Here is an 18,602-nt window from a genome sequence, read left to right on the forward strand (position 1 = left end):
ATTAGTTTGTTCTGAGATCCATTCTTATCAGCTGGCAACACCCCCTCAAAATGTGACTAGCTCCTTCCATTTGCCCTATTCCTTTCTACTACAAATAAATAGAAACAGAGTAGCACCCTTGTCTTGTTTTTAGCAGTTCCCTCTAGGAGCATAGGACCCTTCTTCTTCCTGAAACTTTAGAGAAACTTTTATACACTCACGTTGTTGAGTTACTTCAGTCCTGTCTGACACTTTGTGACTCCTTTGGGGTTTTTTTTGGTAAAGATACCAGAGTGATTTGCCATTTCCTTCTTCAGTTCTTTGACAGATAGGGAAACCGAGGCAAACAGGGTAAAGTGACTTGCCCAGGGACACGCAGCTAGTAAATGTTTGAGGCCAGATTTAAGCTCAGATCTTCCTGACTCTAGGCTCAGCGCTCTATCGACTACTCCATCTAGCTGCCCATACAGAGAGCCAGCTGATGAAGTCTACAGATCCTGTTTCTTGGGCAGGGCTTCTTGGGAATACAGAGGCCTACATAAGTATTCTAGCTCAGATCACTGGTATTGGATCCTCCTCTAATGCTGGTTATCACAAGCCTATGCTGCTTGCAGGCCTGGGTGGGTTAGGCATTGTGGGAGGGAAGAGGAGGTAGCTGGAGAGTAGCATGTGCCTAGCTGTTCTGCCTGAAAGTCTATCATGCCCGCCTCTCATCTCCGTCTTGTACTCTTCTGATCAGGGTCTTGGGGGTCCCTCACAGTTGCTAATTAGTAGACATTGTTCCATCTTAGTGATATCCCACCTTACCCCTTAAGCCTGAGACACTTCTGCTATGGAGCTGTTGTGGATAGAGCATCATGCCTGGAGTCAAAAAGACCTGAGATCAGGTTCCACTTGGGATACTTACTGTGTGACCTTGGGCAAGTCACTCAACCTCTGTCTACCTCACCTGTAAAATGGGGGTTATAATAGTACCTACCTCCCAGGGTTGTTGTGAGGATCAAATGGGATAATATTTGTAAAGTGCTTAGCACAATGCCTGGCACATAGTAGATACTCAATAAATGCTTATTCTTTCTTAGCAACCAGTGGTGTGGAACAACTGTGTTAAACTCAAATAGAAATGGAGGCTACTAGTCCCTATATAAGGATTCCTGTGGGATAGCTTCAGCTTCCACTGGGCTCTAACTTTTATATTATCCTTAAAAAAAAAAAGTGTCCTCAGTGTATTTTGGTCTTTGCAACATAAGAATTTACCAGTAAATACCACCCCATCCTATATAGAATTGTACTTTCCCTTAGAAAAATAATAAAATTCAGCAAAGCCTTTCAGCACAGAAATTGTGACTGTTTCAGAACCAGAAAGGATGTGTTGGTGGGGAAGGAAGAATCTAGTCCAACTGCCTTGTTTTTCAGATAGGCCAGGGAGGCGTCAGAGAGTTTAAAATGACTTTTCTAAGGTCACATAGATGCTAGGTACCTGAGCTAGGATTTGAACCCAGGTGCAGCTAGGTAGCTTAGGAGATAGATTGTTGGGACTGAAGTCAGGAAGACTCATCTTTCTTAGTTCAAATCTGGCCTCAGAGATTTACTAGCTGTGTGACCCTGGGCAAGTCACTTACCCCTGTTTGCCTCAGTTTCCTCATCTGTCAAATGAACTGGAGAAGGAAATGGCGAACCACTCCAGTATCTCTGCCAAGAAAACCCCAAACAGGGTCACGAAGAGTCGGTCACAACTAAAACAATTGAACTACAACAGGCTCAAACCTCAGATCCAGAATTCTTTCCTCTGCTCCTTCTTCGAAAATACAAATACCTTAAATGGTGACACATTTACTCTTAGGCCCTAGAACATACCTTCTTAACCTGGGGCTTTGTGATTAAAAAAGAAAAAAATTATAAATATATTTCAATGTAATTGGTTTCCTTTGTAATCCCATGTATTTTATCATATACATTTAAAAACATTTTGAAGAGACATTAGTCTCACCAGGTTGCCAAAAGAATCCATGATACAAAAAAATGTTAAGAACTCCTGCCGTGTTTAGGGGGCAGCTAGGTAGCACCGGCCCTGGATTCAAGAGGACCTGGGTTCAAATCTGACCTCAGACAAATGACACTTAATAGCTGTGTGACCCTGGGCAAGTCACTTAACCCTCATTGCCCCACAAAACACACACACACACACACACACACACACACAAAACCTGCTGCTCACCTTCACCTCTCAAACAATTTTCCTTACCTCCCTACTGAAAAGAAAAAAGTGTGTTCTTTCCAGAACTGTCATCTGGTACCAATATTAATCGAGGATTTTTATCTTCTTTCTGTCTCCAGTGTCATATACAATTATAATATCATTGGAGCACAGATATATTATTCTCTTGATTCTACTTTCCTTGTTCTGCCCCGGTTCCTATAAATCTTCCCTTGTTTTACAAAATTCCTCATCTTATTGTGACTGATGCTATGCTTCTGGATTTATGTCATTCTTTAATATTTATCCTTAATTATGTACCATTCCTTACCTAGTTTGTATTTAACAGACAATTTTCTATGCAGCTACACTGATTTCTTTAAACCCCCATGCTGTATTCTTATGGCCCTTGAAATTTTTCATAATTATATAGACCGAGTTACATTTTTAGCTCCATCCATCCCTCTTGACCCCTATTCCATTTTAGGGTATTTATGCATGAGACTATTGTCATGGGAGAGAGGTGGTGGTCCTTAGGTATTCCTCAATAAAGAATTACATTCTCGCCCACAGTCCAATTAGAATTAAAGTCTTTATTTGGCACTAGACTTCACCCCTCGGGGAGGAGGGCTTAGAAACATTCTCCCCCTAGAAGAGGGAAGGCAAAATCTTTTATAGAGGATAGATGGGTATCCACCTGAAAGTGGAAAGTTCCCTTTTGGGATGGGGTGGGGAAAGCCCAGATGCTTTCCTATTCCTGAGAGTCCAGGGGGATTTTTTTTTAAATGATGGTTCTGACTTTTGGGATTATCTGTCTCCTAGCTCTGGTCAGGCAGTAGCTACACCTAATTGACTTTTAGAATTTTATCTCCCCATACTCCTCCTCCTCCTCCTCCTCCTCCCCCTCCCCCTTCTGCTCCCTCTCCTCCTTCCCCCCCTTCTCCCCCCCCTCCCCGTAAATGTCAAGTGTCTGAGGTCAGATTTGAACTCAGGTCCTCTTGAATCCAGGGCTGGTACTTTATCCGCTGTGCCACCTAGCTACCCCATCCCCCTTCTTAGGTATGTCCCTCTTGATATCTAGTTGGTCAGTCTAAATTTTAATAGTCCTTGACAGGGAAAAATCATGCTCTGGTTTGTTGCTAGGGAAGAAATCAATATGGGAGGAATGTTCTGTTGTTATTTTTATTCCTGTAACATTTCATTAAACACTTTTACTTTGAACTAAGTTAAGTCCCCCAGCTCATTGGTAAAATTTAACACATTGGTAGAGGCCTGTGATCCTAACACAAAGACCTAGAACCAGATAGAGCATTCTGTGGGCCATTGGATAAAGGAGACTCCAGGTACTACGTTGAAACGTTCCCTCTGCATTTCTTCTTTAATTTTCACCAGGCAGTCATGGTACAATAGAACATTGGACTTTGAGTTAGCACAATCTTAGTTTCCAATCCTGGCTCCTGCTTGTGCTAGTTGTATAACCTTGGGCAAATCACTTAATTTCTCTAAGCATCAGCTCCATTATCTGTAGATTTTTTATAATATCTATAAAAGGAAATGCAAAATGGTTTTTTAATTCCACCTCCATGTTTATAGAAATGTTAGAGATGAGACAAATCACAGTAGAAGGAAAGGGAAGAGAGAATGGGGATATATTTGTAGGACTGGGAAAGACTAGACAATGTTTTTTACAAAAAGCGGGGGGGGGGGCGGTATAGAATAGAGGAGGACTGAAGTTCTGAGGTCAAGAATGGCCTGATACATGGGGGCGGCTAGGTGGCACAGAGGATAAAGCACTGGCCTTGGATTCAGGAGGACCTGAGTTCAAATCCAGCCTCAGACACTTGACACTTACTAGCTATGTGACCTTGGGCAAGTCACTTAACCCTCATTGCCGTACCAAAAAAAAAAAAAAGAATGGCCTGATACCAGTTGCTCTCATTCCATGCCCTGATAGCCAAGACTTTAATTTTGACTGTAGGCTTCTCTAAGTAAGTTATCACCTATTATCACTGTCCTTTGAAATGTTGATCAGATACCATTTGAAACCCTTATCAACTTTCTAAGTGTTTCTCAGAACTAGATAATCCAACTGCAGAGAAATTATTTTGCTACCATGTTTTTGTTTTTAACTAAAGAGGAATATTGCCCTAGGTCTGAGTATATTCAAGCTCAGAATGATAGCTCTTTAAAAAGCAAAAAATAGGTCAGATGCGAGGCATCTTTATTCTATTTTCCTTTGAATTATGGTACTGCTTTAACACCATCATACTAGAGTTCTGAATTTTGATAGCAGATTGTCTTTTTTTGTTAATACTTCCTTTAAGGCTTCAGAATAGCTTTTTATCATAATATAGGTAGGGACCTCACTTTCTTCAAATATCTTCACCAAAATACCTTACTTGGAATCATGGGAGTAGGAATTTCCTTCATTGACCAAATTAAAATCCCAGTAGACCTCATCCTGCAGGCTTCTATTCCATGTTTTCCCATAGATCCTCCAGTGGAGGCCTTCTTCTTTGTTATTGTTGTTCAGATTATATCCTGTGAAAGTGAGATGAATTTATTTTTCTAGGTCCCCGAGTACAAAATGAGAAGTAGTGGCAGTTGCAGAAGGACAGGTCTTAACTCAGAGTAGAGATAGGAAGATCATTCATTTCTGGACTTGGGCTGTCTGGTGAGGAAAGTAGCTATCAGTCACTGGAGGTCTTGGAGTGGAGGGAAGAACACTTGTTGGGAATATTACATAGGGAAGTCATGCTTTTGGAGGTTGGAGTAGAGGTCTTGGGAAGTGCCTTCTTGCTCTGAGAGTGTGTGGTTTCACTTACTTTAGGAAACTTTGGTTAAGTAATTGAAAGACTAACTCCATCTATTGTACCAATCTTCACATAAAATCACCTTAATGTAAATACTTTGTTCTTAATGGATGTTATTTACATAGATTATTATACAAACGGGCAAATTTAGAGAAGGTTTGGTTTTGGATATTTATTTTCATTCTCTTTGTTCACATTATTGTTTGTGGCTAGAGAAAACATCTTAAACTGAACTCATTATCTTTACCCCCAAATCCTCACCTCTTCCCAACTATTGATGTCCCATTACTGTCACTTAGTCTCTCAACCAACCTAGGTTTCATCCATGACTCCTCGTTCTCTCAACATCCTTCCCCCACCTTCCCCCCAGTAGCCAATCAGTTGCCAAGTCGTAGCAATTGCCATTTCTACTTTTTCATTATCTCTTCTATATACATCTTCTCCTCTGTTATCCTGCCATTCATTCATTACCTTTGTGCAGGCCCTTATCACCTGAACTATTGCTGTGCCTTTTTTGTGCTTGGTCTCCTTGCCTCCAGACCATCTTCCATTCAGCTGTCACATTGATCTTCCTAAAATTTAGTTCTAACCATGTCAACCCTTTAACTGTAGTAGTATTTATTACTTCCATGATCAAACCTAAATTCTCTTCCTACTTTTCAGTGTTATGTCTTACTCCCCTCCATATACCCCATGATCCACTGGCACTGGCCTCCCTGCTCTTCTTCAAACAAGACACTTCATCTCCCACTTTGGGGCCTTTTCCCTGACTGTCCCTGATGCCACGAATTCTTTCCCTCCTCATCATCATCTTCTTTCTTCCCTCGCATCCTTCTGGTCTCAGCCAAAATCCTGCTTTCTGTAAGAAGCCTTTCTAGATCTGCTTTAATGCCTCCAAGTTTATCTCCTGATTATCTTGTCTATATCTTGTTTGTACCTAGGTTAGACTCTGACCTCCTTGAGGGCAGGAATCTTTTTTGTCTTTCTTTTATTCCCAGTGCCTTGCAAATAGTAAGCATTTACTAAATATTAGAAGACTTGACTAGAGGAAGACTGAGACTATGTATCTGTTTAACTGTCCACAGTTCCTTGCATGGGGACATTGAGAAAGGGGGGGCTTGGTAAGTTTGAATCTCCCTGCCCTGATTTCTTAATGATGATTTCAGAACTTTAGATATGGATTTTTGAATAGTCATATTCCTTTTATTTTTAAGTAGATTGACAGGGCATATATAATAAATTTTATATTTGAGGAAAATGAGTCAGAGCTTAAGAAACTTGTTTAAAGTCACAGAGTTATTTTGTAGAGTCATGCCTTCCTTCCTTCCTTCCTTCCTTCCTTCCTTTTTTCCTCCCTAGTCACCTCTTTCATAAATATAAGGATACTTATTTAATTTTTTCTGGTCATCTATGTATTCTTTTCTTTCTTTAAATGTGCAAATTGACTAGACTCTGCCAGATATTACCATATTCCAAGCTGTTTTGGTGCATTTGATTCTTCAGATACAGAATCTCAGAGTTGGGAGGAACTTCAGAGAGTCACTTAGTCCCAACCACACATAAACAAGAAACCCATCTATAATACATCATATACTTGTATAATACATATTTAAGTAATAGTCCAATACAGCCTTTACTTTGGAGAACTAGGACCTCCCAGGGCAGCCCATTCTACTTTTCTATACCTCAGATTGTTGAGAAATGTTTCTTTACATTGAACCTAAATTTACTTACTCACAACTTTTAAGCCCCCTTGGGTGCTTAAAGTGTGAAGTAGTCAACATTGATATGGAAATACATATTTGTAAATATTTAATCATCTCTTACTATTTGAAGCAGACAGAGCTCACCCTCTCATATCTTTGAAGGGCTGTGTGAGAGCTTTGTTCAGTTGCCTGGAGTTGAAAGGGGGAAAGTAGTAAAGAAGTCTATCATTGTCAATATAGTCAGATTTCCACTGTGGGCCAGATGGAAAGCTTTGTTTAATACAACCACACATATACAGCAAACTAAAGGAGAACAGATCCCACAGACACAAGATGACCAATCCAGAGGACAAAAATTGAAGTACATGTATAATAGGAATTTGTTTGCTTGTTTTCACATATTCAATAAGAAGAGTATGGCTACTAAAACACTTCCACTTGATCTGGAAGGTTTAGATTTCATTGGGGTGGGGGTGGGGCTTAGAGAGCCAAGACATCAGGTGCCCAGGATTGACTTAATTGAGGCAATGCTAGAGGCAGAGAAGATAAGAAGATGCTACAAATCCCCAAAATCCATAATGGAATTTTTTGCTCTGGCTTTAAGAATGAAGTAGAAGGGACAGATGTGAGGAAATGATGACCTTAATCTAGGCTGTAAAGATAAAGGTCAGGGGGTGGCTAGATGGCGCTGTGGATAGAGCACCGGCCCTGGAGTCAGGAGTACCTGAGTTCAAATCTGGCCTCAGACACTTAACACTTACTAGCTGTGTGACCCTGGGCAAGTCACTTAACCCCAATTGCCTCACTAAAAAAAAAAAAAAGATAAAGGTCAAGGAGAATGATTGGTTACATTTCCTTTCTGATTCATTAGATAACTGAGGAAGTAATTAGGACATTAGAAGAAGGAATTTGTGGAAAAGATAAGCATTAAATCTGGGAATCCTAGTGAGACATTTCCATTAAATTCCTTAAGGGAAGAGGCTATCTTTTTTTTTTTTTTTTTTTTTTTTTGCAGGACAATGAGGGTTAAGTGATTTGTCCAGGGTCACACAGCTACTAAGTGTCAAGTGTCTGAGACCAGATTTGAGCTCAGGTCCTCCTGAATCCAGGGCTGGTGCTTTATCCACTGTGCCACCTAGCTGCCCCCAGGGGCTATCTTTTGCCTCTTTTTGTATCCCCAGCACTGAGAGCAGTGCTTGGCACATAGTAGGCACTTCATAAATGTTGATTGATTGATAGATATCATTTATTTCATAATGAGGTTCTTTCAGTGTTGCTTTAAGAATGAATTCAATAAATTATTTTACAGGATAAAAAGAATCTAATAAAAATAAAAACAAACATTCATTGATTCATTCATTTAGTTATTTATTTAGTTATTTTTTTGCCTTGGGATTTCATTGTATATGGATGGAGTTCCAGGTGAGGAACTCCCTCTACCAATGCAGATCAGCAACTTTTTAGTCTTAGAGAGTTGCCTGAAGTGCTGAGAGGTTGTGACTTGACCAGGAGCCCAAAGCACTATACACTGTACTCCTAGGTAAGATTTGAACCCAGGTCTTCCTGACTGTGAGGCCAGCTCTCTATCCCCACTACACCATGCTGTTTTTCACAATTATTTACGTGATTCCACTTTACCTTCTAATTTTTGCTAATGTACATTTTGGTTTTTCATGTAACTGTAATCAAAGTGTACTCATGTTCCTCTTTGCAAACTTAAAAATGTTGCTTCATATGAATGTGTCGTGGTATTTATAATTTTAATAGCTATATATTTTTCCTGGTTTTGCTTAGTTTTATGCCATGACTTAAGTAGCCATTCTCCTATTGTTGAGCATCTGAGGGGGAGGGGGGTCTTTCTGATATTTTCTCATTTTACTAACATTGTTTGTACAAATTATTTTCCCCCCCTCTTTCGTCTATTTTAAATTAGGAATTACTGGATCAAATGGTATACAGATCAACGATCATTATGTAGCCATTATGTATTGCTAGATTGCTCTTCGGAAAGATTATATCACCACCAACAACCTAAAAGTATGTCTGCTGCTCAAGGCCCACCAACTCAATTTAAAAATTTTTTAAATTTACTTTGGTTATTGGGTATACAGTGGTAACTTACAGTTGCTTTAATTGATACTTTCATAAGCTGTTAGTGAAACTGCATTTTGGGGCAGCTGGGTGGCACAGTGGATAAAGCACTAGTTCTGGATTCAGGAGGACCTGAGTTCAAATCCGGTCTCAGACACTTGACACTTAATAGCTGAGTGACCCTTGTAACGATTGGAATGACGCCACCTGCTGGAGACTTACTGTAGGAAAGTTCCACTGTGAGGAGAAGGTGTTTGAGGGCAAGACATGTGGCTTTTCTTTGGCATCAGGAAGTGATGTTGGGGAAGGGGGGGGGGCGAGGCTGGCTCTTTCCCGGGCTTTCACCAGGACTCTCATGGAGAGCAGAGCGGAAGAACTGTAGCTCCCTAAGATAGATAGCTGAATCTAGGCCTCTTTCTCTTTCTCTTCACCAAATTCTTATTCTCCTTAATAAATGCTTAAAAGTCTAAATTCTTGCTAGAGCTTATAATTTATTGGCGACCACTCATTAGATATTTTAGACAGACTAGATAGAATTTTAGCTCCTTACATCCTGGATAATTCACTTAACCCTCATTGCCCTGCAAAAAAAAAAGAAGAAGAAGAAGAAAAAGAAAGGAAAGGGAAAAAAACCTGCATTTTACCACATGGTAATTTACTTTATTTTCATGTGTGTATACACACATGAAAATAAAGTATATACATATGTATACACATGTTCTGTTTTTACTATTCATTGAGTAGAATCTGGATAGGTTATTAAATTATTTTAACGTATTATAAGCTTTTACCAGTTTTATCACATTTCCCTAATCTATTGTTTTCCTTTTGAAATATGTTGACATTTCATTGCATAAATGTTTTTTCTCTTTAAAGATACCCGGTGTACCCATCTTTTTCCTGATCACTTCCATTTCTTCACAAGTCTCCAAAATATGCTGTTCTGGGTTTTTCCATGATTTTTTGGAAATGAAATTAAAATTGTGTTTAAACCTTTGGCCCATCTGGTCTTCCTTAAAGAAGACTTTGATGGTGTGAGGAAGTTTGGTGCAGAAGTAGTTTTCATAGGGCATAAGAACAGACAAAGGAAGGGGGTCTTTTGACAAGCAAGTTGACAGTTGCCCTTTTTGGACTTGCTCAAGGAGACCCCAGAAAGACAAGTTGGGAAATGGTGAAAAGTGAAGTTAGTCATTAGTCAAATGCCATTTTGCTCATTATCTTTTAATGTTGCTTGGTGAACCCTTGGGTCAACTGTCCTCCGCTAAAGCCAGCCTGTCTCATGAAATTCCTGAGATGTAGGACTAATATCTTTTCCGCTCTCTTCTTTCTTCTTTTTCCCCCTGTCCTTCTCCTTTGTTAAAAATAAGACTCATCATCGCTGAGACTGCTGGAGGTCTCAGAATGCTTCTGAACTCCTGTCATATGTATCACATTTAATCACTTTACCTTTATAGTTTTCAAAAATAACTTTGAAATAAATTTAAAATGTCAATTTATCTTGTGAAGTCGTTGGAAAAAGCAGTATATGCCCGTAGTCAAAGAACATGTGTCTCCGGCACAAGTACCTGTGATGCTGCAGAAGCTTGTCTATAAAATTAGGCGATGAACTGCCGCTGATTAAAATTAGATGCTTTGGCGAATACATCAGGATGAAGACACCTGTGTGATAGAACCACTTCTAGGCTTTTATGCAACTAGGTTTTCATTTTGGAATGAAGAGGTAATGAATTCCAGAGCCAAGCATTTTATATGTTGCTTGTTTTCTCTTTGAGTAAGATTTTTGCTTTGGTGTAGGAGTCCCGAGAATACACAATTCTATCTGGCATTTCCTTTATAATTAAACTTATAAACTAAATCTTTCAAAAAACAGTTGAACAAAAACATAATTCTAGGGAAACTGTCGTTGTTTCCCCCCACAGCCTCAAGTCCTTACTTATATGCTTTATGATGTCCTGAAGAAGAAAGGTGTTAGTAATGGATTGGTCAAGTAGAGAAGAGTGAGAACAACGATGCTGCATATTGGGGGATAGACAGTCCATAATAGTATTGTGCTTCTGAATGGTTTCTGTTATATTATCATGCTCATTTGTCCATTCACTAATGTGATGTGTGAGCAGCTGCCATGCTGTAGTGGATAGAAAGCTGGCCTGGGAGTCTGGAAGGCCTTGGTTTGAGTCCCACCTGGGACATCTTGTGACTTGGGTGGGTTCTTGGAACCTCACACACCTTTTTCAAGGCTCAAGCTTGCATGCATATGTTATTCTGCATTCGTGGAGGAAGATTCTTCCACTGGGACTTCCCTGTACAGAAGAGACCACAAATCTGGTCCCTCCCCAAATATCTGTAGTAATTAGCAGTATGCTCCTCTGATTCCTCCCAGTGAGCTCTTTTTTTGGGGGGAGGCAGTTGGGGTTAAATGACTTGCCCAGGGTCACACAGCTAGTAAGTGTCAAGTGTCTGAGGCCAGATTTGAACTCAGGTTCTCCTGATTCCAGGGCCAGTGCTCTATCCACTGCATCACCTAGCTGCCCCTCCCAGTGAGCTCTTTATCTCCTATCCAACCCCTCAAAAGCAGGTGTTTTCCAAGTTGCCATCCTTGGCCCACTTTTCTTTCTGTCTCATTTACTTCCATGGTTTCTGCTAGCACCCCTACAGAAGTGACTCCAAATCTTCCTCCAGCCCTGCCCTGCCTTGCTCTGCCTTCAGAACTTGAAACGTGAATATCCTACTTCTCATCAAACATGTCTACCTGAAGCTGAGTAGCACCAGAAACTCACCAGGTTTCTAAGCTTATGCCTCCTTCTGAGTTCAGCCTCCTAATGTTCCATGCTTATCTTTGACTTCATTATTGATTCCCTGCCCCCTATCCTAGCATAGGCCACTATTGCTTTCTGACAGATCTTTTCCATTTTGCTTCTTCCTATTACCACTGCCCTGTGTATCCCACGCTACATACCCTAATTATCTTCTTTATACCTAGGTTTCGTTATGTCATTTTTATGTTCTGGACTCTTGGGTGGCTCTTTTAAAACAGTATACCCAGGGGGCAGCTAGATGGCGCAGTGGATAGAGCACCGGCCCTGGAGTCAGGAGGACCTGAGTTCAAATTTGGCCTCAGACACTTGACACTTATTAGCTGTGTGATTCTGGGCAAGTTACTCACCCCCCAATTGCCTCACCAAAAACCAAAACAAAACAAAACACAAAACAGTATACCCTTCTGTAGATCATCAGTTCATAAATTTAAAGCTGGAAGGGCCCTTGGCGCATAGTAGGTGCTTAATAAATGTTTATTGACTGACTGAATTTGAGTCAAATGGAAATAGATTATCCTTCCTTATTTTGTCTTCCTTTTTTCCATAGGTGAATATAAATTTTAGCCCAGCCCTTTTCAGAACTGTCACAAATTCTGAAGTAGTATGTAATTTCAATTCTTCCCTGTGTACCTCAACTAGAAATTGCTTTTTGAGGGCTGTATTAAAAATAATTTTATTGATGTCCTTTTCCTTTCCATCAGAGTCATTTAGTCTTTCCAGCTCTTAGCACATAAAAAATTAACTGCTTTTGTTTTGGAAAAAAACTTTGTAAAAAGTGGTATTGATTACCTTTTGGGTTTTGTCCTGTACTCATTTCTCCAGTATTCCCTGTACCCTCTACCCAGGATATTTTGTTGTCACAAAGAAAAACCCTGAAGCAAAACCAGTTCACACAGCAAACACAGCTGATGGCATATGCAGCATTTGGCACCCTCTTTCCTGAGAGAAAGGAAGTATGCTTCAGAATCTTTCCTTTTAAACCAATATTGTTCATTACCCATAATAGAATTTCACTTTCCTTTTAATTTTTTTTTTCACTTTTTCCTTATTTTAGCCACTGACTAATGGTTTTCTGAAAAAACCCAACAATGGATCATTTTGTAGAAATACCAAATAATCCAAACTCTGAAGGGAAGTGACATCCGAGCTATTGATTGTCAATGTCTCTTTGAATAATAATCATTCCAGGGTGAAGAGCACCCCTCTACGACTTTATGATTCTGGTTGTCCCCTCCTGTCAATGCTATAGATCCTTCAAGGTCAAACACCACCCCTTCTATGAGGCCTGTAGCACATTGCTCAGGCTTCCTTTATGTCACTGTCCACCCTCTGCCAAGAATTATAGTTTAATATGTCTTATTTCCCCTATCACACAGTGAAGTCCCTGAGGAATCAACTGTGTCTTACTAACTTCGATACCTTGACCATCACTGTGTCTTACATTTGAATGAATGATTGAATGAATGAAATAGCAAGTTATTTAGTTCAGAAATGCCAAAGTGAATGTCTATAATGCTTCATAATACAATTTGATACTTCAGAATGAGTTATCTTTGGCCATTTTGTGAAGAACTTTAATTGTTGACCAAAATGAAATGCCTTGATATACCAATGTCATCTGGCTAATTAGGCAGATTCTCCCAGTGTTTGTTCTTGAGAATAAGTTAAGCACCATTTATCTCAGGCTCATGGGGAATAAAACCCTTGGATTTGATACTGGAGGAATTGGGGTTAAATCCTGCCTCTGTTATTTATTGGTGATTTTTCTTTTCTTGACCTCAGTTTCCTTATTTGTAAAATAAAAGGAGTCGGAGTCAAGATCAAGAATTCCCTCAAGGTCTAATTCTATGATTCTTTATAATACACTTCATTGGTAATTGAATAAATGTCCCCCGAGTCCAAAAGAATTAATATTCCTTCTAAAAATTTTCTTTTCCCTGTAGGCTAAGAAGGTTGCTTAAACCAGTCCTATTATTTTTGGCATTTTGCCGCTTTTACCTCCATGACACAGTGAATAGAGCACTGGCCCTGAAGTTGGGAGGATCTGTCTGAGTTCAAATTTGACTTCAGATACTTACTGTGTGACTCTGGGCTCATCACTTAACCCCAATTGCCTTAAACATCCGGGGTCATCTCCAGTCGGCCTGATATATATCTTGCCAGTGGACCCAGATGGCTCTAGAGGAGAGAGTGAGATTGGTGACCTTACATAGCCCTCCCTCACTTAAATCCAGTTCACTGCAAGTCATAACATCAACCTGATATCATGGTCCTTTTCAAAAATGAAGGACAAACAACAACAGCAAACCTTCATGGTACGGTAGAAAGAACAGCGAGTAGCCCGAGTCAAAGATCCTGATTTCAAATTCAGGGTCTTCCGCTTCCTAGTCTCATCTAGGCACATCACTTAAGCATCCCGAGCCTCAATTTCCTCATCTGTAAAATCTGAAATCTGTACTAAATAAACATGAAGGTTCCTTCCACATCTAATAGTCTATAATTCCAAGTAAATTATTTCTACCCGATCTTCTAATTCTTAAATCCATTTCTCACAAAAGGTTAAAAAACTGAAGCGAGAACTTTCACAGATGAAGCAAGAATTACTATATAAGGAACAAGGCTTTGAAACACTGCAACAGTGAGTATAAAAATATTTGAAATTAACTTGAATATGTCACAATCCCCTTGACTAGTAGCAAATAAAATATCAGCGGAGGTTCAATTCAACACACACTTAATTGACTATATTCCAGGTAAAGTACCATGATGCATAATGGAGATACAAAAGCCACCAATGCCCTTGTGTCTCTGACTTCAAAGCATTGGACTTCTTTTGTTGAGGGGGTGGGGGAGGGAAGGGTTACAGCATATACAGCTGGCTGACAGATCCTAAAGAAATCTCAGTGCCCTAGAATGATAAGTACAATTTAAGTTGAAATTTAATAGGGATATAAATGTAAAGTGCTACTTTTATGTTCACAAATAGACTGGGACATTTCTGTAGACCATGAGCTCAATATGAATAAGCAGTGAAATATAGCAAGCACATTAGAAAAACTGATGTGCAGCAAAGCTGTGTTTAGATGGGCCATAGTGTACAGGTAACCAGGGGTGGGCTGGGGCCAGCTGTGATATACACATACACATACACATACATGTGTGTATACACATTTATATATTATATACAATTATAAATTTATTACACATACAATAAATAGGTAATTGTTAATAGGATAGATTTTACAAATTTTCATTTATATATAATATAATCACAAATGATATCATTTTTATGATATATAATAAATATATGATTGTTAATATATTTTATGAATTTTCTTTTATACCATTTATTATATAATATCTGAATAATATAAATTATATCAATAGTATAATTATATTAAATTATAATATATGATAATGTTTATAAATAATAAATATCTGTTAATATCTTTTACCAATTTTTATTTATATCATATGTACATGTGTGCATATGTAAAGTTAATATATATTGTATAGATTATAAATTTTCATTTATTACTTTATACCTTGGAAATTGGCAAAGAATACAGATGAGGACTTGACTCATAGTTTTAAGCAATGGAGAAGATGTTAATAAAGTATTTGGGAAATATACTCAGGAAAGTACCCTCTGAAGCACTGAGGAACCAGAATGACTTTTGTCCGCTCATCTAAGTCTTTATAGGGTATGAGGCTGTGTCCTCAGGGGATCCCCAAAATAGGATTTTCTAAGGTCTGCTTAAGAAGTATTCCGATCTCCTCTTTGTGGTTCCTTGGCATCTTGCTAACCACAGAAAAACATACACTGATTGTTTTACATGGAAAACTATTAGGTGGACAGTGGCTTCTTTCTACATACATATCTTCTGGCCTCTTTTCCCCACTTCACCTAAGGCTTTCATGAGCACACTGCTACTTTAGATTTCCCAGAAGCTCTTTGAGTTTCATTGTGGACCTAGACATTTGGTTCCAAACCAGAGCCAGCCTGAAGAAGAGAATACAAAAAAAAAAAATCACCAAGACTAAATGAAATAATCTGGAGACCAAATTAGTTTTAGGTTTTGTACACCTCCTTCACTCCCACGAATTGCAGTTTCATTGGCAGGAATTACAGTCTGTCTGGTAGCTGTGAATAGTAGAAAGTTTTGAGGACAATCAGAGTTCAAAATAAGTTTTCTCATCATAGTCCCCACCCCCCCAACAGTATCCCTGTTATTGAGTCGAAAGAAGTTCAGTTCAAAGTTAATCTGCCTCAGTAGATGATTAGAGTTGATTGAAAAATGTTTAATTTCTAAAATAAGGGTTTGGGGTTTGGTTTTTTTGTTTTGGTTTTTGGTTTTGTTTTTTTTTTTTGGTAAGGGAAAAAGCCACTATAAGTTTGGGGATGTGGTTAGAAAGTGAAGAGGTAATTGCCCTAATAGGTTTATCCATAAATTAGGTATCACTGATTGCACACAAGCCTAATGGTGTTTTAAAACAACAACCACAACAACTCATACCCCAGTCCTAGGATTAAAGGTTAGCCAAACATGCTGTTTTTATTATGTTAATGCCACAATGAGGTATTGTTTTAAAGCAGCTTGCTCGCAAGCAATTTTTAGAGGAATCCAAGGCATGTTTGAGAATCTGTCAACAGCATCCCACAGGAAAACAATGGACACTTGTGGAAATTCAGGCAGCCACTTTGGAACGGACCTAATCCCATTAGCTGAAACCTGAAAGATATGATATCTTATGTCAGAGACTTTTTGTCTGTCTTAATTATATGCAGAATAAAGCGGGTTCATTTGGAATGTGGGACACCATGTATAGCATGCACACTACTTGATCATTTAATCAGAACACCCCATCGTCACTGTGCGTTGGAACTCTTTAAACCTTTAGGCTTTAGAGAAATCAAGACCCTGTTGGCATAAATGGATGTTTGCTTAATAACTGGGATATGGCAGGGTAAACTAAGAAGGGGGGGGCAGTCCTTCAAAAAAAGAATTTAAATAGAAACTCAATAAAGGACTTTTTCAGGATTTTAAATACTGTGTTATTTTTGTTAGTTTTGGAATTTTAGTGTGCATTAGTGTTTTCATTTTACACTGTAATCTTAACAGTTTTATTTGAGAAACAGACTGATTATGGGGGAGGGTCTTTACTGTTTCTTTATTTTCAATCTAAATGGTTTTTCTCTGGCAGTCATATAGAATGAACTCTAGATGAAATAAAAATGTGACAAAACTGTTGTTCCTCTCTTGCTCCACTGTCATTGTATAGGAAATAGATGGTGGCTGTACCCAGTCAATTCTATCCTATACTAGAAGCATCATCTGCAAAAAAAATCCATTCTGATGCCTTGGATTCTCTAAAGCTCTGTTAGTAGGATGCAAGCTACAGTGGATTCTCCCACTGGGAAGCCTTCAGATGCAGTTCTAGAAACAGATTTTGTCTGCTTTGCAAGGACCTAGACAGTAGAAAGACTCTCATCACCAATAGGCTGGCAGCGAGGTAGTGAATTCCTTGGCTGCCTGAAACCAAGAAAAATACAAAATGGTCCACAATCTTCCATAGCCCCTTCCACTTCTGCAGTGACAGTGACAGAGTGTAGGAGAGGATACAAAGGATGCTAATAATTCCAACTTAACTGTTGGTACTCCATTGACCAAAGGCTGTGAGTGGATATGATACAGGAAGAGCTGAATTATATCAGCTTTAATATTCCCAGCTTAAATAAAGCCAGAAGAGAAATGGAATTTATAGCCACGTGGAAAGATAAGAAGGATGGATGACTCACAGCTTCTCCTTGAAGAGGTGCATAAAGTTGATTATTATCTACTGCTGTAAGACAAGAAGAGTCTTCCATTCATGGGACATTTGACAATCACTTATTGCAATGTTTGTGATAAGTATTTAAAAAAAACATGAAAAGAATTGCAGATTATAAATAAATATCTGTTGCAAAGAATGGAGAGCTCAAAAAAACTGTGAAGAATTCAGTAAGACACCCCCCCTCTGCCCTTGTCCCCATTTAAATGCACCTATTAAAATCTAGTGACTTCAAGGTAAAAGTGAGAAAAGGAAAGGACACGGGAAAATATTTTGGAAAATATTCTTTCAAAAATAAAGAAATGTGAAGTGTCAGAGGTTTGCCATACTACTTAGGGACCTTACTGACTGATAGGTCAGAATTCTTTTTTTGAGAATAGAGTTGGGGGGGGGGCAGCTAGGTGGCACAGTGGATAAAGCACTGGCCTTGGATTCAGGAAGACCTGAGTTCAAATCCAGCCTCAGACACTTGACACTTACCTAGCTGTATGACCCTGGGCAAGTCATTTAACCTTTATTGCCCTGCAAAAAAAAAAAAAAAAGAGATTAAGCTGTAAAGAAGGTGTTGATTTTGGGGGCAGCTAGGTGGCACAGTGGATAGAGCACTGGCCCTGCAGTCAGGAGGACCTGAGTTCAAATCTGGCCTCAGACACTTAACACTTATTAGCTGTGTGACCCTGGGCAAGTCACTTAACCCCAATTGCTTCACCAAAAAAAAAAAAATTAAAAAAAAAAAAAGAATAGAGTTGGTAAACATTGGACACAGTGAGTACCAGATAATATAAAAATACAATTGCTTATATTTTAACAAGAATGTTTATTTATGTACGAGTCATTCATACTTGAGTCATTTGTGTGTGTAATGTTCAGATCACTGATTTATTGGAACAAAGATCAAAATCAGTGTTGTTGTTGTTGTTGTTCAGTCATTTTAGTCAATCCCTACTGTTCATGGCCCCATTTGGGGTTTTCTCGGCAGAGGTACTGGAGTGGTTTGTCATTTCCTTCTCCAGCTCATTTGACAGATGAGGAAACTGAGGCAAATGGAGTTAAGTGACTTGCCCAGGGTCACACAGGTAGTGAGTGTCTCGGGTCAAATTTGAACTGAGGAAGATGAGTCTTCCTGACTCCAGGCATGGCACCCTATCCACTATGTCATCTACCTGCT

General features: G+C 39.1%; 1 protein-coding gene across 1 annotated transcript in view; it reads left to right on the forward strand.

The window, feature by feature from the left end:
- The window catches only part of WWC2 (WW and C2 domain containing 2), a 260,377-nt gene that overhangs the window by 151,935 nt on the left and 89,840 nt on the right, over positions 1–18,602 (forward strand). Inside the window, exon 5 of the mRNA XM_043971594.1 lies at positions 14,161–14,240. Within this exon, the coding sequence (XP_043827529.1) occupies positions 14,161–14,240 (80 nt within the window). The remainder of the gene's footprint in view (positions 1–14,160; positions 14,241–18,602) is intronic.

The sequence above is a fragment of the Dromiciops gliroides genome, chromosome 6 (assembly GCF_019393635.1).
Source record: "Dromiciops gliroides isolate mDroGli1 chromosome 6, mDroGli1.pri, whole genome shotgun sequence".
NCBI lineage: Eukaryota > Metazoa > Chordata > Mammalia > Microbiotheria > Microbiotheriidae > Dromiciops > Dromiciops gliroides.